The sequence below is a fragment of the Artemia franciscana genome, chromosome 20, assembly GCF_032884065.1.
Source record: "Artemia franciscana chromosome 20, ASM3288406v1, whole genome shotgun sequence".
NCBI lineage: Eukaryota > Metazoa > Arthropoda > Branchiopoda > Anostraca > Artemiidae > Artemia > Artemia franciscana.
This window is the reverse complement of record NC_088882.1, coordinates 21465423-21489230: the sequence shown is the minus strand read 5'-3', so window position 1 is coordinate 21489230 and position 23808 is coordinate 21465423. Positions and strand designations below refer to the sequence as shown.

General features: G+C 34.4%; 1 protein-coding gene and 1 long non-coding RNA gene across 4 annotated transcripts in view; one reads left to right on the top strand and one right to left on the bottom strand.

The window, feature by feature from the left end:
* The window catches only part of LOC136039899 (uncharacterized), a 155850-nt gene that overhangs the window by 272 nt on the left and 131770 nt on the right, over positions 1 to 23808 (bottom strand). The window contains exons 2-3 of the long non-coding RNA XR_010620579.1: positions 15719 to 15776; positions 4145 to 4270 (exon numbers count right to left, since the gene is read on the bottom strand). This is a non-coding gene — a long non-coding RNA (uncharacterized LOC136039899). The remainder of the gene's footprint in view (positions 1 to 4144; positions 4271 to 15718; positions 15777 to 23808) is intronic.
* On the top strand, positions 28 to 18379 carry LOC136039898 (probable thiopurine S-methyltransferase). 3 transcript variants are annotated; one of them, XM_065723880.1, is made up of 5 exons: positions 28 to 98; positions 4490 to 4669; positions 12728 to 12851; positions 15318 to 15576; positions 18152 to 18379. In XM_065723880.1, exons 2-5 carry the CDS (start codon positions 4497 to 4499, stop codon positions 18268 to 18270), a joined length of 675 nt encoding a protein of 224 aa, XP_065579952.1. In that variant the 5' UTR covers positions 28 to 98; positions 4490 to 4496; the 3' UTR covers positions 18271 to 18379. The 3 variants fall into 3 exon arrangements, with proteins under 3 accessions (XP_065579952.1, XP_065579953.1, XP_065579951.1); XM_065723881.1 differs by having other exon boundaries at positions 69 to 98; positions 4495 to 4669; XM_065723879.1 differs by lacking the exon at positions 28 to 98 and adding an exon at positions 381 to 402.

The following is a 23808-nucleotide window of genomic DNA, read 5'->3' as shown; positions in this document are numbered from 1 at the left end:
CTGCTTATGTTTTTTTCGCGTTTTCTGGGAATTGGCAGCATTAGCACTGTCAAATTCATAACCTAACGAAAACGTAAAAACTTTTCCTGTGATTTTAGGTAGGCAATATATATATTTTCATTTGCCTAATAACAAAGATAAGATAAACAAACTACTCCATTGCTTTTTAGTAACATACGAAACTGGCTACTCATTGTAATCCAGGAAAATAGTTAGGTTAGGAAAATGAAACTCTTGGAGATAAATCTACAGACTAAATTATGACATGGGAAGGTATTTTAAGAACTTAATTCCTTTCCCCTCTAGAAGACACTGACATTTGATAACCCTGCTAAATAGATGTTCTGCTCAAAAGAAGCACAAGCAATCCCTTCATGACTTTGCTCAATTGCAATTTATGAGGAAAGATATATATACAAATACATTTCCTAAATTTAGAAAAATCCCATTGATTTGGCTTAAATTGGCCACATTTAATAGCCTTCAAAGAACATTTTAAAATAGAACATTCCACATTTCTGATCTTCAATTAAAGTGGACATACCACTATATATACTATCCATACTATAGTACTTAAGAATGCTAATTCTAGAAGAATGTCCATTTCTGGTTAAACCTCCTCTTCTATAGGGCAAACTAAAAATGTGTAAAGTGTGCAGGGTTTTGAAGCCCAGGGACAACTTAGGGTTATACAATATGTTCACTTTCACTTTTGAGTTTAAACTAATCAGCTGTTTCTAAACAAAACAAACATCCAATTTTGATTATGGTAACATTAGCTATAGAGCAAAGCATATTAGTCCATGAGTCCTGTGGGCAGCAGGGCAAGGTCTGTATTCTGATTGGTTGAATTGTTAGTTGATGTTTATGATATATTTCTTGCTGATTGGTTAAGCCTTGTCTGTTGAGATCATGATGTTTCCTCATTGCAACACTATTTTTGATAGAAATTGTGATTAGTCAAGGACAAGAACATGTGGTGTTAAAAGTTGAAAGGGAGGATATTTAGTTTTTTGTGAGTTTTTTTTAATAACTACATATAAATAAATTCTGATGATTACATATAGTTTTTATGTAATTATTCATTCATATTGCCCAACCCCAACATTTCCCTCAGCTTCAAAACCTTGCCCACTTTATGAATAATAATGATAGATGGTAATAAGCTTACCTAAGCTATGGTGAATTTTTAGTTCAGTTGAAGGGGGATTCTAGAAGCTTCAAAAATTGACATGCTTCTGTAATAAAGACAAAGAAACAATATGTGATCATCAGAATCTTGCTATATGCAGTAATGCACATTTTGACAGCTTGTGATGAAACTAAACATTTACTGCAACATGTTAAGAAAACAATTCTTACTTAATAATATACAGAATAATCATAGCTAACACATTTTGCATGAGGAGAACTCTTATTAAATTTCTAAAAAATAAGCATGGATTTGAAAAGCCTTTTTTTTTATTTGATTATAAACTAAACACCATTGGTGCCATCTAATTATTTCTCATATTGCATATTAATAGAAAAATGGTGAGAAATTAGGTTAGGTTTAGATGGTGGTTTGGCATTTGTTTTTGCATTGAGACTTAGAGAATAGATACAAAAACATGTTTCCTTATGTAAAAGGGCTTATCTAGGCCTAAACTATCTTTTTTTTGTCCACCTTAATCATGACAAATCAATGCTTGTGGATATAACTGCCACAAAATGGATTTATAATCAAATTGTAAGTGTGAATCAAATGTTTTAACTTTTTTTATGCCCAAAAACTATAGAAAGAAATTATCACTTTTAAGGTCCAAAAGGGCTTAAAATTGAATTTGCAACAGTAAAGACTATTATTTTCAAAAAGAGCACAAAAATGCCATAAAGTGGTATGTTCATTGCATTAGTAGATCAGAAATGTGGACTATAGAAATCAGTAGAGGGTTAACATTAGTAGATTGGCAATATTTAAATTATGTTTTTGGCCCTGGATTCATTGCTGAAAGTTTTATTTCCCTAACCACTTCCCTAGGTAGCAAAAAGTAGCTTATCTAGAATTTTACCATGTTTTTTCTACTCCTTTTCTAAATGTAATAATCAGTTCACCTGTAATGCACCCCCCTCATGGTCCCATATAGGCTCATCTCTAATTCACAAAGCTTATTTCTCTGTTGTTTTATATTTGTTAATATATTATTTCCTTTGTAAATAAGTTCTATAACCCATTAAACCATTAGATCTATGTCTAGTTGAAAAAGAATTTCATATGGATTTGATGACCTAGTGTAGGTTCCACCTTGTCCTAATGTAGGTTAGTAGGGTTCATTGGAACATCAGTACACAACAAAGGGCTATTCCAAGAAAGTAAATTTATTTAAAAAAAAATACTTACATAGTCACCAAGTTTGTCCAAACACTTATTATACTTCTCAACCACTTTTGAAATACCTTCTTCATAAATACTTGCTGCCTATTCAAACAACCAAGAGTTTGTTCTTGTTTTCATGTTGTGTCATGATTTTAGTGGATACTGCTAAGGTGAAACTTCTAAAACTTCTCAGCCAAAACTGCCCAATGAATTGTGGGTTTACAGTGTGAGGTCTTGCATGATTACCTTTAATTACCTTAAATCACAGCTTGGAGTGAAATAAGGACTTTTGATCCTGTTGAATCACTCCTTGTGATGACAGCTGCATACGTGGTTGATTAGATTCTGTGGAAGATTCTGGTGCATCCCTGTCAAATCTCCATGGTTTTTCAATCCACTCAGCATCCAGATGGCATTTGAATACATCTGTTGATTCTGCAGAAACAGTGTTCTCCTTGAGGTTGTTCAAGAGGTTCACAATCTGGTTCAAAAAGAAGCTGCATCTAGCTCCAGTCCTTGCATGAAGTTTATGGATTCGTTTTGGGTTTCCTTGTGTTATGTGGGAAGGGTCAATCTCCAGGAGCTCATTTTCTTGATTGGTAGAGAGGAGTTTGTGTGCCTGGATCATGTCCCCACATTTCTGCCAGTAGACTAAAGAGGGGAGATTGAGTTCCCTCAGCCATTCACTGTAGGTCTTGTTTACCATACCAGCAATCAGCTTAGTGGCCCTGTGTTGGATTTTCTCAAGAACTACCTTGTCTATTTTGAATCTAGGGGTGGCCAGGATAGTCCCCACCTCCAATCTTGGTCTTACTAGTCCTTTGTAGAGCTTGGTGATTATATGTCTACTTCTGCTGGTAATGCTGTGTTTAATGATGCCTAGGGCACAATCAATTAATTAATTAACTTCAATAGAGATTAATTAATTTATTAGTTCAAAAATTAATTAATCAATTGCATAATTAATTAACAAATTAACCACAATTAAGTTTTTTCTATTAATCTCTATTGACAGGCATTCTACCTGTAGAGAGTTTTAAAACTTGGAAAATTTATGCTGACTAATATTTGACTTAGTAAATATCATTTTTTCATAAAAGCTTAAATAACGCCCTTATTTTTTATTAAATTGAGGATATCCCCTTGTCGTTTTAAATTAATGTAATTGAGTTTTTTGAACAAACCTGGTGTTAAATCTCAAATTGCTCATTTAAACCTGATCAGGTTTTAAATCTGGCCATTAAATCTTATTTGTTTATTTGATCAGTTTACATTGTCTTTGATGTTGTTGATATACACCAGGAAAATTGTGGGTCCCAGAAAGCTACCCAACCTTTACTAGACATTCAGTAGAAGTAACCCATCAAGAACTACATAAAGGGTACTGTTTCACAGAAAATTCTTAAGAGCCTCAAGTCAACAACCTCATTTTCCATGCACTTAATTTTTTTTTCAATTTGCCCTTATGCCACACTCTATTGGAAGCTTTCTTGTTATAAAAAGATTGGACTCTTGAATTGTAAGTTTTGTGCACTCCTGGTGCTGGCTATTCAAGCAGTCTAGTATTGAGTTTTCATACTGTCAATAGTGTTCACACAGTATGAATTCCAGTGGAATTCATACTGTATATATTTAGTAAGTCTACTTGGCTCTCGGTATGTATGAAAAGTTTTATTGGAAATAACCTCATAGACTTTGCCATTGCGAGAGAGTATGCCTGTTTGAGCCAGTAAGGCTAGAGTCACTGTTGGCCTTCAGAGCAGGGATAACACAGATAGATTTTCATACCTTTAGGAAGAATCATGAACAAAGCCAGAGCCCAAAAAGTAATGACAGAGACAACATTCAACCTGATGATTTTGTCATGAAAAGGATCTTTAATAGGTTGTAGCTTCTGCTGCATTCATCATGGCACTAAAAAAAAAAGAAATCAAGAAGGGACTGTGACTTGCCCTAAAAAAATAAAGTTTTGAAATATGATATAGAATTTATGTGGGGGGGGGGTATGCTTGCTTTGCATTTTGAAACGTTTTTTGTATTCACTTTCATTTTAACTCTCCACTTATTAAGATCTGAATTTTATCTGACTGTATAGGCTTATTTAGGTATTAGCAGTATTTTTTATTATTTTAGAATAGAAATGGGTGATGATAGAGTGGAATACTGGAGCAAAAGATGGGGGAATAAAGACATTGGTTGGCATAAAACTGGTGTTAACAATTTCCTGTCCAATCATATTGGAAAACTCACTGACGGAAAAAACAATTTGGCATTTCTTATACCCTTGTGTGGAAAGACAATTGATATGAAATGGTAAATATAAACACATAATTTTGCTTTGATAGGTAGCAGCTGTCTTTACAGTTTTTTATCTCTAAAAGGTAATGTTCAATCTCGGATTAGAAACATCCAAAGACTACAAAGGGAACCAACTTCTGTATTCAGTTTCATTATGATTTCAGTTATGTGTAGAATGAAGTTTTAATGCTACTCCCTTTTTTAATTTTAACCAGGATAAACAAAATCAACCTGACAAAGCAATTGTTCATAGTATATCCAACATTAATTTCAGAATATCAGAAGAGTATTGTTGATTGCTGATCTCACATGAGACAACCTGAGAACACAACAGTCAGCTTTTCAGTTTTAATGATAATTAATTCAGAGGCCATTTATTCCTGCCTTCAAAAATATATGGTACACTTAATCCTGGATCTAATCCAGACATTTTATCCTCAATTTTGTTTGAAAAAGTCTTTAATTGCTACTTTCTTTTTTATAGTTTTTAAGATTTATGTGTTATTTATGTGAACTGTTGAAGGCATGCCAATCAGTTTCAAAATTATGTTTTTGTAAATAATAGATGTTAGTGTAATGCTCAGAATGTTAGAAAGATCTGATAGTTTTAAACTAATATCTACAAATTCGTCACCAAATATCCATTTTTATATTTATTTGTTCATCAGGAATTATGCTGGAATAAAAGCTCTTCTGCTAAGATTTACTTTAAGAAATGTTTTTCACAAAAGAAGTTTTTCCAAGAAAAGTAAAGAGCTACATTAAACCAAAGATGAGCAGATATCAAGTCAATAATTTTTCAGTCGTAAAATTACCATAAATCAAAACAAACTCAAAGAAATAAAACTCAAAACAAATAGAAATTACAATAAATAACTAAGTCAATCTGAAAAAGAGCAGAATTTACCACAAAGAGGAGTAGAGATAACATCACTGTGTCTTCTTAAGACCAAAACGTAATTTGCACTTTACTGATAATAATTTTATTCTGTTCTATATGTTTTTATTTCTCATAACATAGAAAAAAATGAAACAAAAATCACAAACATAACCAGGATTACTGAAAAGAACAGATGAATGTCAACTGACAGTTTAATACATAATGATTTTCATTCCTGAAAGTCTTAATATCTTTTAAATATATTAAATTTATAAAAGAAAAAAGTTTAGAGTACTGTATATTTGTTTTCAGTAAAGTATAAATTACTTTCTGGTCTTTAGAAAGCACACTAGGCGTTAGCCCCACTTCTCTTTGTGGTAGTTTCTGCCCATTTTGAGTACGACTTGGTCATTTATTGTAATTTCCGTTTGGTCATTTCTGTTCGGTTTGGTTTTCATTTATTTATAAATAGCAATTTAGAGTAGTTACGCGCTTCAAAAGCTATTTTACTTTTTTTTTGTTCATCTTTGGTTTAACATAGCTCTTTACTTCTCTTTGAAAAGCTTCTTCTTGAAAAAGTTTTTTTAAATTAATTTCTGTTCATTTTTAATTGACTTAGTCATTTTTAATGGTTAAAATAATATTTTAAATCTTTTTTGTTTTTTTTTCTGTAAGAATCCATATTATGGCTTACTATTTACATGTTGAACGAAATTTTCCAATTTTTTTTAAATAATGGCTGAAAATCTGCATAATCTTTTGGGTTCTATAGGGTTGACGGAATTTTAACCCCCATCATGTTACAGCCTTGAGTATTGACAAGCATTAATCAACCATTGCCCTCCACATGGCGTGAAAGTTTCAACTTAACTCCCTAAACCTTTACTGAAATATGGGAGATACACTCTTTTGCCAACCTTGGATGCACATAGTGTGTTTTGATTTAATTCAATTTCCCTCTCAATATTTCCTGACAATTTAAAAGTATCCTTGGCCGTTCCTGAGATATTGGAGATAAGCTTTTTGGACAAAATTGGATACACGTAATGTCCTTAGTTTTAGTTTATCCATCCCCAAAAACACACCTTGAAGTCCCAACATAATGCCCTGATTTTAGACATCCTTTTGAAAATCTAGATGAACTAGTTTATTTTGATTTTATTTTAAATCCCCCTCAACTTCACCTTAAAGTTTCAACTTAATACCCTCCTCCAACCATGAGATATCCTATCTGTGTCATTTTAGTTACGTGGATGTATTTAAGTTCTTTCAAGTTAGTTAAATTGTATTAGTAATAGTCAGGGCCATATCCAGGATTTTTTTTATGGGGGGGGTGTTTTACACAAGGCTTTTTTGGGGCGGGGTCACACAGAAAAACTCAGAAAACGCAAAAAAATTATTTATATCCATTTTGTGTGTTTTTACGAGTCAGCCAAACATTTCTTGGGGGGTGTCAAACCCCTTATCCCCCCTGGATACGACCTTGGTGACAGTAGTAGTCGCGGTAGCAGTCACAAGTGGTTGCCGTCCCTAGCAGTCACAGCCACCGTGTCATGTATTTGCAGTCACAGTCGCAAGTAGTTGCAGGTGCTGTCGTAAGTAGTTGGAGTTGCAATTAATCTTAGTCGCAAGAAGTCAAAAATGTAAGCAGTCACAAGCAATCAAAATCGTAAATAGTCGCAGTTGCAGTACTAGTAGTAGCATAAGTAGTTGTAGTAGTAGAAGTTGCAGTTGTAGTAGGCCTGAAAGGTTCAATTAAATAACCTTAACCGTTTTTTTTAATATTGCTCATACGCCCTTTTGAGAACCTGGGTGCCATATAGTGCGTTTTGATTCAGCTCAACACACATTTCAATATCCCCTGAAAGTTTCAACTTAATGCTCCTAGCCGTTCTAGGGATACTGTAGAAACGCTTTTAAAATCTGTATTTAATTAATTCTTCCACTCAACATGCTCTGAACGTCTCAACTTAGTACCTTTAGCCGTCCCGAAGATAGTGCAAATGCGCCCTTTTGATAAACTTAGGTGAACGTCGTGTCTTGATTTAGTTCAACATCCCCAAAAGCATGCTCTGATCGTTCCAATATAAGACCCCTAGCTGTTCCTCCTGGGATATTAAATATTCACCCTTTTGACAACATGGATACACATAGCACCTTTTAACTTGGTTTTACATCATCCCCACAGCTTTTCCTGCAAAATAAAATTTAATATTCTATTCTGTTCTGAGACATTGTGTCTCTGCCAATTTGACAACCTGGACAGAATTAAAATATTTCGATTTAGATCAAATGTAATAGCAGCAGTAGCAGTAATAATAACTGTAGAAGCAGTAGTAATAGCTATGGAAGCAGTATTGATAGAATGGACATAGGACCTTTTGGTTACTTCAAAATTCCACTCAACATGCCCTGTAAGTTTAAACTTAATTCACTATCGTTATTGTGTCCTTTTGACAACCCTCCTGCATATACTGCGTTGTAATTTTGGTTGACATCCCCCTCAACATTTTATAAAAGTTTTAACTTAATACTCTTAGCCTTTTTATAGACTCAGGGCCACCTTTTCTCAATAACCGAACTTTTATATAAACGATAGGCAATTTATAGAACTCACAGCATTTGCCCTAGGGACTGTGGGGATTAAGCCTTCCCTGGAGATAGGCCTATAGCTATTTGACTTATCAACTATTTCGAACAATATGAATATTCCAAAAGTTTGACCAGATATCTTTGGAGGGGGCAGCTAGAAAGGGAATTAGATTGGGACTAATTGCCCTTCGACCACTTTTTAACATTCTCTTCAACATGGACTTAAAGTTTAAATGTAAAACCCTCAGCTATTCTTGCAATACTGGTGATGCATCCTTCTGACAACGAGCATGCACATAATGTGTTTTTAAGTTCGGCATCCCTCGCCAAAGCTGTGGGGGGTATGTCATCCCTGTTGCCATGGTTGCTTGAGCTTTATATTATTTTGAACACGATGTCATGTTCTAAATTTTGATCGAATCTCTGTGGAGGGAGGGCATGGGAGGGGCTGGAAGACCTCCAACCACTTTCCAATATCCAACTCAACATTTCCTGAAGTTTCAACGTAATACCTTGAGCCATTCTTACAATATCGCATATCCACCTTTTGATAAACTGTGTGCACATATTGTCTTTTGATTTAGTAAAACATCATTCTCCAAAGTTTCACCTTAATGCCATTGGCCATTTTGGATACACTCAGAATCAAGTATTTACCCTTTTCCTAATGATAAATCCTGTATGTAAATAATGGGCATATTGGATAACTTACAATCCTTTCTTTGAAGGGCATGGTATCCCTTGAAGTATGGTTTTAGACCTTTTGGTTAGTTAGAAAAAACTACAATTTCAAAATCTCGATTCTAGGTATCAAGATGGATGCAGTCCCAGATCGGAGGGCTGGCTGCCCTCCAATCTCGCTTCAATATCTCCTCAGCATGCCTGAAAGTTTCAATTCAATACCCCCAGTCGTTCTTTAGGTATTGCAAATATTCTGTTTTTATGACACTCGATATCTACCAAGTGACATATAGCAATCGCAAATTCTGTCGGTCTGTCTATCGGCCCGGTTTTACTACTTTAGGTACTTCCAGGTAAGCTAGGACGCTGAAATGTGGCAGGCGCATCAGGAACCACACAAGATTAAATTAGAAATTGTTGTTTCTCCGATTCGACCATCAGGGGGGAGTAGGGGGACGGTTAAATCGAAAAAATTAGAAAAAATGAGGTATTTTAAACTTACGAATGGGTGTTCAGGTCTTAATGAAATTTGATGTTTGGAAGGATATCGTGTCACAGGGCTATTATTTTCAATCCCGACCGGATTTGGTAACATCGGAGGGAGTTGGGGGGTGGGGGTGGTTTGTGGGGAACCTTGAATCTTGGAAAACGCTTAGAGTGGAGGGATCGGGATAAAATTTGGTGGGAAAAATAAGCAGAAGTCCTAGATACGTGATTGAAATAATCGGAACGAATCTGCTTTATTTGGAGGAGTTGGGGGGATTCTGAAAAATTAGAAAAAATGACGTATTTTTAACTTACGAAGGAGTGATCGGATCTTAATAAAACTTCATATTTAGAAGGACCTCGTAACTCAGATCTCTTATTTTAAATCCCGGCCGGATCCAGCGTCATTGGGGGGCAGTTGGGGGGGGGGGCTGGAAATCTTAGAAAATACTTAAAGTGGAGAGATCAGGGTGAAACTTGGTAGGAAGAATAAAAACAAGTCCAAGATACGTGACTGGCATAACTGGACCAGATCCACTCCCTTTGGTGGAGTCGGAAGGTGGGGTGAATAATTCGGAAAAATTAGAAAAAATGAGGTATTTGTAACTTACGAACGGGTGATCAGATCTTAATGAAATTTGATATTTAGAAGGATCTTGTGCTGTAGAGCTCTAATTTTAAATTCCTACCAGATCCTGTGACATTGGAGGGAGATGGAGGGGGGAAACCAGAATTCTTGGAAAACGTGAAAATTTCGGTATCTTTATCTTACGAATAGGTGACCGGACCTTAATGCAACTGGATATAAAGAAGGATCTTATGTCTCAGATGCTCCATTTTCGGCTCGAATCGGATCTGGGAACATGGAGGGTTGGAGGGGGGAAACAGAAATCTTGGAAAACGCTAAGAGTGGGAGTGTTAATTTGGAAGAATTAGAAAAATTGAGGCGTTTTTAACTTAAGAACCGGTGACCGGATCTTAATGAAATTTGATATTTAGAAGGAACTCATGTCTCAGAGCTCTTATTTCAAATCCCGACCAGATCTGTTGACATTGGGGGGTTGGAGGGGGAAATTAGAAATGTTGGAAAACGCTTGGAGTGAAGGAATCGGGATGAAACTTGGTGGGTAGAAAAAGCAAATGTTGTAAATCTCAGCTTGGTAATGATATAAAAAATGACAACCTTTCGTTGATGTATCAAAACCGTAGAAGAGCGGACAAAAAAGCACACGAAAGATTGTACAGAGAACATAAACTTAAAGCTAAGGGCAAATCAAAGTTTTTCATACATTGGACAATGAAATAGGCCGTCTTTAATTGTTATTAAATAAATAAAAAAACTAGTTCTTTAAACTGTTTTAGTTCTTTCAATTAGTTCTTTCAAACTAGTTCTTTCAATTGTTTTAAAAAGTAGAATTGTGGCAGAGTCAAACTTTTAGCGTAATGAGCGAGGGATTGCGGAGGGGACAACCCATCTCATATACGGAGTAATTTCTGTTTGTTTTAAGTTTTAATGTCGCTCCTTACTTTCAGTTAAAAAAACTAGTTTTTTTTATTAAATTTCTGAAAGTTTTTGAATTAATGCATGTTTGATTTTGGCTCTCCGCACATAAATTAAAATGAAATTTGCATATTAATTTTTTTTGGCTAAATGGCTTTCTCTTAGTTTTGATCAGACGATTTTGAGAAATAAGGGGTGGGGAAGGAGGCCTAGTTGCCCTCAATTTTTTCGGTTACTTAAAAAGGCAACAAGAACTTTTAGTTTTTAGCGAACGTTTTTATTAGTAAAAAATATACGTAACTTAAAAATTAACTTACGTAACAAACTTTTATATTCTTATATTTTTACTATGTATATGAGGGGAGTTTATCCCCTCGTTAATACCTCTCTCTTTACACTAAATCTTAAGTTTTGTCCCAATTCTTTAAGAATGACCCCTGGATCAGAAAGGCCGTAGAATAAATAGTTGAAATTACTAAAAATACTTTAGTATAAAGAGCGAGGTATTTATCTCCTCCTAAATACCTTGCTCTTTATGCTAAAGTATTTTTAGAACCCCTTATATGCGTAATAATCTCTGTTCATTTTAATGCTACTCCTTACTTTCAATTGAAAAAACTTTTTCATGTTTATTTTTTCATTGTTTTTTTTTTATAGTAATGCTAGAAAATCCCGCGCCCTTTTCATTGAATTTTTCTTCCCCCATGACATATTCCTCCAAGGAAAGATCCCCCCACATAGCCCCAAAAACTTAACCCCACCTCCGAACCAAAAAAATCCCCCTGAAAATGTCTGTACACTTCCCAATAACCGTTACTGTATATAAACACTGGTCAAAGTTTGTAACTTGCAGCGCCTCCCCAGGGACTGTGGGGGAGTAAGTAATCCCTAAAGACATAGTTATAATGGTTTTCGACTATGCGGAACAAAATGGCTATCTCAAAATTTAGATCCGTTGACTTTGGGAAAAAATGAGCGTGGGAGGGGGCCTAGGTGCCCTCCAATTTTTCTGTTCACTTAAAAAGAGCACTAGAACTTTTCATTTCCGTTAGAATGAGTCCTCTTGCGACATTCTAGGACAACTTGGTCAATACGATGACCCCTGGAAAAAAAAAACAACAAATAAACACGCACCCATGATTTGTCTTCTGGCAAAAAATACGAAATTCTACATTTTTGTAGATAGGAGCTTGAAATTTTCGCTCTAGGATTCTCTGATACTCTGAATGCGATGGTGTGATTTTCGTTAATATTCTATGACTTTTAGGGAGTGTTCCTCCTATTTTCCAAAATAAGGCAAAGTTTCTCAGGCTCGTAACTTTTCATGAGAAAGACTAAATTTGATGAAACGTGTATATTTAAAATCAGCATAAAAATCCGATTCTTTTGATGTATCTTTTAGCATCAAAATTCCGTTTTTTAGAGTTTCGTTTACTATTGAGCCGGGTCGCTCCTTACTACAGTTCGTCACCCCGAACTGTTTGACTTGAGGATTACGAGAACAATCTTGGCAGTGAACTTCAATTAACTTAAATGACAGCCAGTTTTAATGATAATGGCAGGACCTACAATGTTTGATAAAATGCCTGACTTATTCTGGGCTCACAATTTTTTTTTTTTGCTAAAGAACGGGGAGGGGGGCAATTAAAATATAAGCTAAATTTTGCCATTCAAAACCTTGCACAGAGCCCAAGGTGAGTTTGTCCATAAATTGGATTAACAACAATGGTCAAAGATTATTTGCAATTTCTGATTTTGTACTGATACTAAAGTGCGAATTCGGCCCTTTGGACTTGTAATAGCTGCTTTGTTGAAATGAATCTTATCTTATCTGCAAACAACTGTCATTTAGAAAAAGCAAGAAAACTGTAAGATGATAGAAAGCTTTTCCTAAAACTTTAAGAAGCATTGTAAATCCCATTTTTTCTTCTAGGCTATACGACCTTGGACATACAGTTGTTGGTATCGAGGGGGTGGAACAGGCCATACTGGATTTCTTTAAAGAACAGTCTTTAGAATATGTGAGGACCGAAGGTGCTGGCTTTTCTTTGTTTAAGGTGAGCTTTGTTTCCTGTTTTTCGACTTTATCGTTTTAACAATGATGAGAAAGCTATTTTTGAAACAAAAAGAAAATGCAAGACTATATTGCAAAATTTGTATTGTGAGTCTTGACATAGCTGTTATGTCTTGTCGATGTTTTGTATTGAGTTCAAGAGAAGTGGTCTAGGACAAGAAGGTCGTACTCCAGATTAGAATTAGGAGGGCCTGGAGTCTTTTGTTGGGATGCCCGACTCTTTTGAACAATAGCTTTCATAATTTTGATTGGATATTTGGAAGGGATATGAGGGGGCCAGGTAGCAAAAACGGACTCGGGAAGTGGTGCTGGTGTTACTCCAATCGCTTTTGACCCTTAAAAAGGCACTTTGAAGTTCCTGCCGTAGATTCTACGCTCACTTCTTCCAGTGAAAATGACCAAAAAAAAAATTAAATGAAGGACAATATCACAGGACAAAGGTAGGACAATTTCACAGGACAAAGAAGGGGCCCAGCACTACACAGAAGCTTTTGAAATATATAAACACCAGAATTTAGGTCTAGGCTCAAGCAGAGATAGGGATGAGATTGGAATAAGTTAATTCTATTTCGTTTGTCTCAAACATCACCAGATTCCTTTTTTGTATTATTAATGCTGAGTTTGAACTGTGTGCTGTATTATTAAAGTGAGATTAAACCCACTGCGCCACTAGAGAATTTGAGGCAGTCTTAATCCTCTTTTTGTTAATTTCTGTTCCTTTTTATTTTGACTAAATTATTGATTTTAATATCTGTTCTCTTGGTATACACTTATTCGTCTATAGCAAGATATTTTATCTTTATGTTGGCGTCATTGTTTTGTCGTTTTGGCGTTCATTTATTCCTCGATAGTAATTTATGCTCGTCTGAGGTTTTAACATGGCTCCTTACTTTCCTTTGTAAAAATAATTTTTTGGAAAGCTTTTCTTTTATTAATCGGTATAAAATATATGGGACACGAACAAAATTTGACTTTTCAAGTCATAGTAAGAATGTTTCTAACAAACACTGCTTAAAAAGACTACTGTTTGGCTAAATTTGAGGTCGTGTGGATTTTATATGGTTCGTCCAATCATAGCAGAAGCAACCTATTCTTTAGGCTTAGGGATTTTGCGCTTTAACAAGTAGTGAATAATTCCAATTTATTTTTGGCTTATCATGGTAAAGATGGCTTTCAGATGTCAAATGCCTACGATTACCGGTAATGCTAATGCTACAGCTAATACTTCTACAACTTATTGAAATGAAATTATTATTTCATATTGAAATAAGTTTTCAATATGAAATAATAATTTCAGTATCTCAGGAACAGCTAATGTTATCATGTTAACGATTGCATGGCATATTGAGAGGAATGTTGAACAAATGACTATCAAATCAAAAGACTATGTCTATTCAAGGTTGTCAAGCTCTTCTCGACCATATCTCGGGAGCTCCTAAGTGAACTATATTTGAGTTTTTAAGGTATGTTGAGGGAGATGGTCGATTAACATTTGTCTATATTCAGAGGTGTAACAAGATAGTGGTCAGAATGGCTTTAATCCTGTAGATGCCCAATGATTACACAATTGTTCAATCCATTTATTTAAATGATATTCAAAGTACCCATCCATCCAAAGTTCTAAAGTAGAGTGGTTATCAAAATGTGTCGCAAATTTTGTCCACTAGATAAACAGGGAGCCAAAATCATAATCCTGAAGGAGAAAATCGGAATAGTTGTGCAAATATTCTTTTGATTATCCTGTAAAAAACTATTCCAATTAAAGACAAACCGAAGTTAATTGAAAAAAAACTTTCCGCAAAAGAATTTGTTCGAAGAAAAGCAAAGAGTTAAATTAAACCTAAGATGAGTGCAAATAAAGCTAATTGATAATATAAGTTGAAAACGAGCATAAACTACCACCAGTAAATAAGTAAAACCTAAAACAAACAGAAATTAATTAAAGATAATCAACCTAAACTTCGATGAACAGAACAGGGGTAGGGCTAAAGTCTCTTCCTAGGCCTTATAAAGACCAGAAAGTCATTTATACCTTCCTGAAAACAAAATCCATCTTAAGCTTTTTCTCTAAAGCATCTTAAACGTTAATAATTACGAAATTGTTGCAGGAATGGATATTGACATCTATTAAACTGTCAATATGTATTTCATTAGATCTTTTCAGTGATCCTGGTTAATATGATTTTCTTTCTTTTTTGTGCATGTTTTAAGTCTATTTTGGTTGTTTATTTTAATTTTGATGACTTTTGGATTTCACTTATCTTTTGGTAGTGAGTTATGCTCATATTACACTTGAATTACATTTGACTTTTTTTTTTATGGAAAAACTTTTTTGTTAAATTAAGCCGGAAAAGGAACAATATTATTCATGATACTTTTGGTAAGGTATGTTAAGTTTATGTTTTGTTTGCACTATATTTCACTCTTTTTTTTTCCTTTTTTTTATTAGACACCTGATTCTCGACTAAAAATTTATTTGACCGACTTATTCAAAATACCAACAAATGTTCTTGGAAAATTTGACGCTATTTGGGATCGTGGTTCTCTGGTGGCCATTTACCCGAAAGACCGTGAGCTGTATGCAAAACGCATGAAGGAAGTAGCGGCTGATAAATGCAAGTATCTCGTTGCTGTAATGCATCATGATCCGGAAAAGTTTGCTGGTCCTCCAAGAAATGTTTTTAAGGAAGAGCTATTCAAGCTTTATGGTAAATAGTTCTTTGTCGTCTTCTAAAAATTTTATAAATAATTTCTAAGAGTTCCATTTAAAAAGTTCGTAAAAGTGGGCTCTCTCATTCTCTAAAAGGAAAGCTGAGTTTTTTGCATGTTACCAAAGAAATATACTCGTACTTTGTATGATACATTTCTGATCCTTTGGGTCATCGCTGCATACAACCAGAGCTTTGGGCTGAAAGAAGAAGAGACATTAGGACACTTTTTCCTAGGTGGGTGGGATCAATATCATTCGTAAAAGGGAAATTTTAGGCATGTAATTCTTAGATTTTTTGGGACCAATATCCCCCTCCTCTTTTCTGACATGCGTAGCTATGTGCATGGGATCTTTTTGTGCAAACTTTTTGAACAAGTTCAGCCCTTCCAATGACTGCTCATTAACTTGATCATGATTCCGTTTAATAATACTTTTATTTCTGGTGTCACTTGTCAACACTGGGTTCTGCAATCATCCGCTTAAAGTGGGGCTTAAAAAATCAAAAGATATGCAACAAGGTTTAAGAATAAAATTGTTATTTTAGCTTTTAAAGTAAACTTAACTTAATTTTAGGTCAAAATTTGAATATTTGTTTATATCCAGTCTCAGGTAAGTACTATGTTTATTTAAAAAAAAAGTCTTCTTAAGAAACAAACTGTGATAATCTATTTCAACAATGTTTTGTTTTGTTCTTATATAGAAATTAAGTAGGTTGTTTTTTTGGGGGATGATGTTTAACATTGGAAACAGCGAATATTAAGGTTTTTTTATGTTGTCCAAAAACTTGTTGAAGGAGAGGAGGGTGGATCCTCCTTTGAGTTTGTTAATAAAATGCCTAGAGTCGTTCGTTGAGTTAAGAAAGATTTTGAAAACTTTCATAAAGTTATTCATAGTATTTAGAAATCAAATTAGAAATACCAGAAGAAACGAAAGAAGCCAGAATCCAAGGCAAAATTTTCTAACGGGGACAAACGTGTAATTAGGAAGTTGAGTGATTGCTAGTTAATGTTCTTAGAGATAGCTAACCAAATGTAGACCTTTATTATTTCGATCAGATATAATATTGGGAAAAAAATTATACGGGATAACGCTACGAGCCCATGCGTTATTTTTTTATATTTTTTTTTTCAATATCAGAAATGCATTTGATTTGCAAGGAAATGCAGAACATCTACGGGAAAAGCACTTTGAATGCTAAAGAATTAAAAACAAAGGGAAAGCGTTGCAAAATAGAAAGTAAAATATTTAGAAATTGAGCCAGTTATAGACATTCAAAACTTACCAATGCTACTACTACTGACAACATAACTGAAGCAAGCTTTGAAAGTACAAAAAAAAACAAGCAACGTTTTTGTCAAATATTAGTATAAAAGTCTTTATTATTTGACTCGGTCTTTATCAAGGAAAAGGGGGGGGGAGGGGGAAGAGGAAGAAGAATTAGCCTAAACAAACAAGCTTTTGGATATGAAGTCGAAATTTTCGGTGTTTTATCATTACTTGTCCTAAAAGTGTTTTTGCTTTGTCTCTATCAAAGTTCTCCGTCTCGGCAAAAGTTTAATACAATTGTTAATTTTTTCATTTCAATTTAATGGTATTGCAAAAGCAGTATTGTCTAAAAAAATTCTTTCACCACTAACAACGCATTTTAATACCAGCCTCCCTAGCCACACATTTATGCAGACTCATCCTTCACTCTGTTCAGTACTATACTCTTAATTCCCTCCCACGAAATTTCTACTATCTTTAATTCTTTGTCTTACGACCTATCCCCACTCCATTTGGCAACATTCTGCTTCTTTTTTATGTCCCAGCCGGATTGCCAAAAAGCACCATTTTGCAGTTTATCATTCTTCACCTATAAAACGTGATAAAACCATCTCAAACTTTGTTGCATTGTGAACTTATAGGCCTAGGCAGTAAGGTCAAAACGTATCTTTCGTACTCGTGATCGTTTGATATATAGTTGTTCAAACGAATTCAGGAAACTACCTTTTGGAAATTTTTCCGGAAACATCAGGTACATACTCCTCAACTTTTCGAAGCACCTTTTTATCTGAGTCATATTTTCCAGCAGTTTACAACACAGCATTACATTGAATTTTGAGCTACTAAGTTCTTGTGGTTTTGATTATTTTGGTGGACTTATCAAGCTCGCTAACACCCTCATGCTGTGTTATTGTATTGTAGGTTACGTTCACATACCAGTACAATTTTTGCATGAATGCGAATAAATTATAAATTTTCTGTGTTTTGTTGGAAGTTTTCTGCAAAAAAAAGTAGGTGTATTATATGTAGCAACAAGAGCAAACAGTCTGACTTTCGTCTCAGTTCTGTCTTCCTTTCTTAAAAAGTTATTTGCTTTCTAGAGAGAGTCTTCAACGTGTAAGAAGTTGACGATGATAAAAGTTATTACTAAAGTTTTATGTCAGATAAATTTAGTATTTTTGAACTGTTTTGTCGAATTATAAATTTATTATCATGTGACTGGGTATGATCAACACCATTTGTGTAGAAAAAAAAATGTTTGTGATGGTATATTTCTTTTATGAAACTCATGCCTGTTTTATTTTCAGAGGATACTTTCAATATTGAAGAAATTGATAGAATTAGTCGTGCGAATGTCCCCCTTGGTGACGGAACACTGTTTATTGAAGATTCTTGGGAAGTTCTCTATTTACTAAGACATAAATAAAAGTTTGTTACTACATTCCTATGTTTTCAACAACTTTGTTCTGATAATCAGAAGTTGTAATGTTCTTCAAATTATTGTTATTTAATAAATGGCTTACAAAAACCAAGAACTGCTGGAGATCGATCAAAGAGTATTTGTAACTTCTATAGGGTAAAACTGGTGCTAGTGTGAAAAAAATCGTCAACACCATCTTATGCCTAGTGTTTATTGAATTTTTAACTGTAATTGCATCTTTTTCGAAAACTGGGATCAGACAATGATTACTACACTACTTTTGTCAATTACTCTTCTATAATACGGATAGCTCCTTGCATTTGGTTGGACAATCTCAGGTTGAAACTTCTTCATATTTTCTTGGAATTTGAAAGAAAAGAGAACATTGTCAGCTCACCAACAAATTGTGTTTATGAAAAAGATTGAAAATGAATAAGAAAAATTGATGTAAGAAGCTTGTTAGCCAAAAGCTATGTATGTCTAAGATGCACGATTTTGCTTGAAACAGAATTTCCCATTTTGGCTCCTTCACTGCTAATTGAAATTATATTGTTTTGAATAACATGAAGAAAATTAAATTCAGCAGTGTTTTCAATTATAAATCTTTGGAATATAGTTCATATCCAATGCTAAATATCTTTCAAAAATGTGTCGAGTAATCTTAGCCTGTTCTATCTTGTCTTTTAATGGGTGCATAAAATATAAATCATCACGCTGGTAAAAAAAAATTATAACAAGAAATATTTTTGCCAATTTTGAATCACATGCTTATTCTCATTCGAAAACTATAGTTCTTTGGATTTGTTACAGGTGTCATTTTCGTGTTTCAGCTGCTATCTGCGAAATTGAAGATTGGCTGTTTTGATAATGCGTACAACTTGAAACAGGATTCTTTTGGGTAATTCAATACTTTATTTAGAAAAAGTTGGTGACTAATGAATCATTCAAAATCTTGTCCATCGTTAGCCACAGCTTTTGTCCATATTTCAGTCAATTGTAGGGCTCCCCTTTTCCGTCAATTTTCATAGAAATAAGAAAGCCAATTGGTACCTTAGACTTTGGGATTTTGATGGGTCGATTTAATATTTTGGAATTCGCGGTGCTCCATCGCAATGATTTGGGAGCTACTGTCATGTAAGTTCTGTGCAGGTAGTGTTAAATTCGTACCCAGAAAAATATGGTGTGCAGCAGGGCTCCGTTCTAGGACCTTTGCTTATTTAGTTTAAGTCCGACACCATGAGATTGTACCTTTAAAAGATGTTTTTGTTAATGCTTCTGCTGATGACAAAGTATTAACAATATCCTCGAAATCTATTGATGAACTTGTGCAAAAACCTAATTAAGAGTTGATGAGGATTGAAGTTCTCATGAAACCTTAGTTTACCGTACATTAAAGTGAATAAAACCTTCCTCGTGACCTTATGCAAAGCAGGAGCGCCAGTTGAGGCTATTGGTCTTGTTTTGCTATCTGGGAAGCCCATACACCAAACGAATCGCCTTGGATACTTAGGATTTTTCATAGTTTCTAATTAGTTTTGAAAGTTCCATAGTGATATTTCTTCGAAAACTTCCAGAGGAGTTGGAATGAGACGAAGACAACTTCTTTTTTTTACCAAGGCTAATTCTACTAAAGACCTATCATTCAATGACTCACCCATATATCTCTTATGACTATATCATCTGGAGCAACAGTTTTTATGGTAGTTTAACAAGAGTACAAATCCTGCAAAACAAACCAGTAAGGATAATAAGAAAGTATGATAAAAAAAAGGAAGGGTGTGTGTGCTTGGGTCATAGGGTTTGCTTAACATTGGTGAACTAGGTGGTTACAAAGCTGCGTTCTTTGTTTTTAAGTGTACAAATAATCTAGTCCCTTTTTTGTTTTTTTATCGTGCTCATAGTAATATGTAATGATTATGAAACTAGGTTCAGTGATAATTGAGTCGTTGAGCATAGTAGTAATAGAAGGTCCAGATTTGGACTACAGTTTTCAGAGCCTTTGTGTGGAATTTGTTACCGAGTGGCATCAATGCAGCTGAATACCCTTTAGTTTTTAAGAGTTAAAAGCAAAAGGGTATTTATTAAATGAATGTTAATTTGATTTTTGTTTGAGGGAACGGAAAGTGAGTTGTTTTGAACTTGGCCTTGGATGTTTTTTAATGATTGAGGGAGATAGGGGGTGGGGTCGTGATATGGGTGGGCTATACAAACAGAGGGGGGTCTGGTTTAAAGTTTGATCGTTTTTTTTCTTTCCCATTTTTCCTTTCCTTTTTTTATTAGTTATTATTGTATTAGAGCTGATGAAACTGGCTAGTTTCTTATGCTGCACACTAACAAAGGCGTTAGTTTTTTTTCTTAAGTGCAGCCTTTGTATTTTGTAAAAATCGTTTTTCTGTTCGTGAATAAAGAAAGCTAAACTTATTTGAAAAAGTCTGGTGTTTCAAGACGATCCACGTATCGACCCGATTTTAGTTGACTGACTTTGACAGGTGCTCAGCAGATCTTTCAGATGATGTTTAAATACGCATATGTGCATAAGCAAGTGACCTCTCTAGTCAAATTTCGGTTTTTTAAGATAAACAACATGTGTCATTTTCACATTCAGAGTAAATATTATCTTCAAAAAGCGCAGTTATGTTTACTCTTCACTGAGTTAAGTGATTGTTAAATAATATCAACGAAATCTATCAGTGATCCTGACAAGTTTGATACATTTGTGGCAACTTCAACTGTAAAACTGAGCAAATAAACTTGGCTCCATTTGTAACTTAAGTTATGTGAACTGTATTTTGCCTTTGCTGCTGGAAAGCAAGGCAAAGTTTGGGTTCCACACTTATGTTGTACAACATTCGAAATTTTTGGAATTACGATTAAAGAGATGGAACTTATTACAGCCAAAAAGCATGTTCCTTTCACAAATAAGATAAAGAGATGAAGGCCTTTTTAGGAGAACTGGCTGCTGGTATCCTATAATAACATTTATGGTGTAATGACCATCTTGGGTACAGAACATTAAGCAGAAAAGCGGGTTTTTTTTTATCAGTGGTTTGAAATTAATTTTTAAGATAGTTCTGTCGTTTATTGACAAACGAACCTACCTATACACCATTAGGTGACCCTTCTAAATGGATGATTCTTTTAAAACTAATAAGTATTATCTTAAAAAAAAAATCAATATGATTAACATAACTGAAAAATTATGGCGGTTTGAAGTTTATTGCTTTATCTTTATTATTAAAAACTAGAGTTTACCTAATAATGCTGTTTTATTTGTGATTGGGAAAGGAAAGACCGGAAATTAGTTTTTTATTTTTTCTTACTCCTTCTTTTTTCATTCTCTTCGGACTGGTCAAATAGAGAATATCTTAGTTCAGGCCAAAAAAAAAAATTATAAATTTTCTTTAATGGTGCTGCATCATATATCTTTGCCATCTGTACGCATAAAACATGGGCTCATAAAAAACTTATTGGAAACTATGGATAAGAGTGGTAATGTCCTTTTATATTGAAAACAAGAATTCCCAAACTGAGTGGGAAAGAAACTGAAGAAGGTACTATTTTTTGGTCTCAAATCTTATAATTCGTGAAAAATGAAATAGTTAAAAAAAAGCTGTTGTTTTGAAAGATCATCAAAACATCATGGAATCTCAAAATGTCATGGGATGACACCGACTTTTGATTGTCTGGGAAACTATCGACCATGTGAATATAAATTGTTATTGTGGAGCTCTTAACGGCTTATAAAGCTTTTGGTTGTAATGTATCGTTGAAAATGTATTTTCAAACAGTTTGTGGTAACGACCCGGCTCAATAGTAAACAAAACTCTAAAAAACGGTATTTTGATACTATTAGATACATCAAAAGAATTGCATTTTTATGGTGATTTTAAATATATAAGTTTAATCAGATTTAGTCTTACCCATCAAAAGTTACAAGCCGGAGAAAATTTGATTTATTTTGGAAAATAGGGGGAAGGACCCCTAAAAGTCATAGAATCTTAACGAAAATCACACCACTGCATTCAGCGTATCATAGAACCCTACTGTAGAAGTTTCAAGCTCCTATCTACAAAAATGTGGAATTTCGTATTTTTTGCCAGAAAACCGATCACGGGTGCGTGTTTATTTGTTTTCTTTTTTTCCCAGGGGTGATCGTATCACCTCAGGTGTGCTAGAATATTGTGAGAGGGCTCATTCTAACGAAAATTAAAAGTTCCAGTGACGAAAAAATTGGAGGGCGCCGGGGCTCCCTCCCACGCTCATTTTTTCTCCCAAAGTCAACGGATCAAAATTTCGAGATAGCCATTTTGTTCAGCATAGTCAAATAATCTAATAACAATGTCTTTAGGAACGACTTACTCCCTTACAGTCCAAAGGGGAGGGGCTGCAAGTTAAAAAATTTGACCAGTGTTTACGTATAGTAATGGTTATTGGAAATTGTACTGACGTTTTTAGGGGGATTTCTTTGGTTAGGAAGGGGTTATGTGGGAGGATATTTCCATGGAGGAATTTGTGATGGGAGAAGATAACTTCCATGAAGGGGGCGCAGGATATTCTAGCACTATTTAAAACAAAACAAAAATTAAAAGTAGATATGGAAAAGTTTTTTCAACTAAAAGTAAGGAGCAGCATTAAAACGAACAGAAATTATCACGCATATGTGGGGTTCATCTCCTCCTAAATACCTCGCTCTTTACGCTAAAGTATTTTAGTAATTTCAACTATTTATTCTACAGCCTTTGTGATTCAGGGGTCATTCTTAAAGAATTGAGACAAGATTTAAGCTTTAGTGTAAAGAGCGAGGTATTAACGAGGGGGCAAACTCCCTCATATACGTAATAAAAATATACAAATATAGAAATTCGTTTCCCTCCTCATCGCCCTGCTCTTTACGCTAAAGTTTGACTCTTTCTCTTAACTTTACTTGTTAAAACAGTTTAGAGTTTGACTCTTTCTCTTAACTTACTTTTTAAAACAGTTAGAAACTTTAGCGTAAAGAGCGGGGTGTTGAGGAGGGAAAAGCCAATTTAACATACGGAGTAATTTCTCTTCGTTTTAAGTTTTAATGTCGCTCACTTGATTTCAGTTAAAAAACATGTTTTTTTCATTTAATTCGCATTCAAGTGTAGATTTTTTTCCTTCAAAATTTGGGTACTATCAGTAACGAGTAGGGTGAAAGATCCACCAAGGCATTTCGATCACAGAAAGTGATATTAGGAAAAATGGAGTCCATGTATGCTGATAGATTATTGTTGGACATGAAGTGAGACATCCCTGAAGCAAAATACAGAAAAAAACTATATTGATAATGATATTTCAAGATAGAGAAATAAATTATTGGTTTAAGTACTTCCGATTTGTAGTTTGAGCTCATTAGTAAGAATGTGTCAGATTAACACTTGTCTTATGGAGATGAAAAGATAATTAATTCACTGATGCTTGGCTAAGTACAATTGGAACAAGTCGCAAGAAAACGAAGGCCAGCCATTAATTGACTGCTCAGTCAACCCGGGACAATTCGTTTCTATACAATACAGGCAGAAT

What these genes read in the sequence shown, in the direction of transcription:
- LOC136039898 (XM_065723879.1), top strand. An exon ending in AAGACAATTGATATGAAATG is followed by an intron (nt 4,670 to 12,727) that starts GTAAATATAAAC and finishes TTTTTCTTCTAG; the next exon opens with GCTATACGACCTTGGACATA. An exon ending in AGAGCTATTCAAGCTTTATG is followed by an intron (nt 15,577 to 18,151) that starts GTAAATAGTTCT and finishes TTTTATTTTCAG; the next exon opens with AGGATACTTTCAATATTGAA.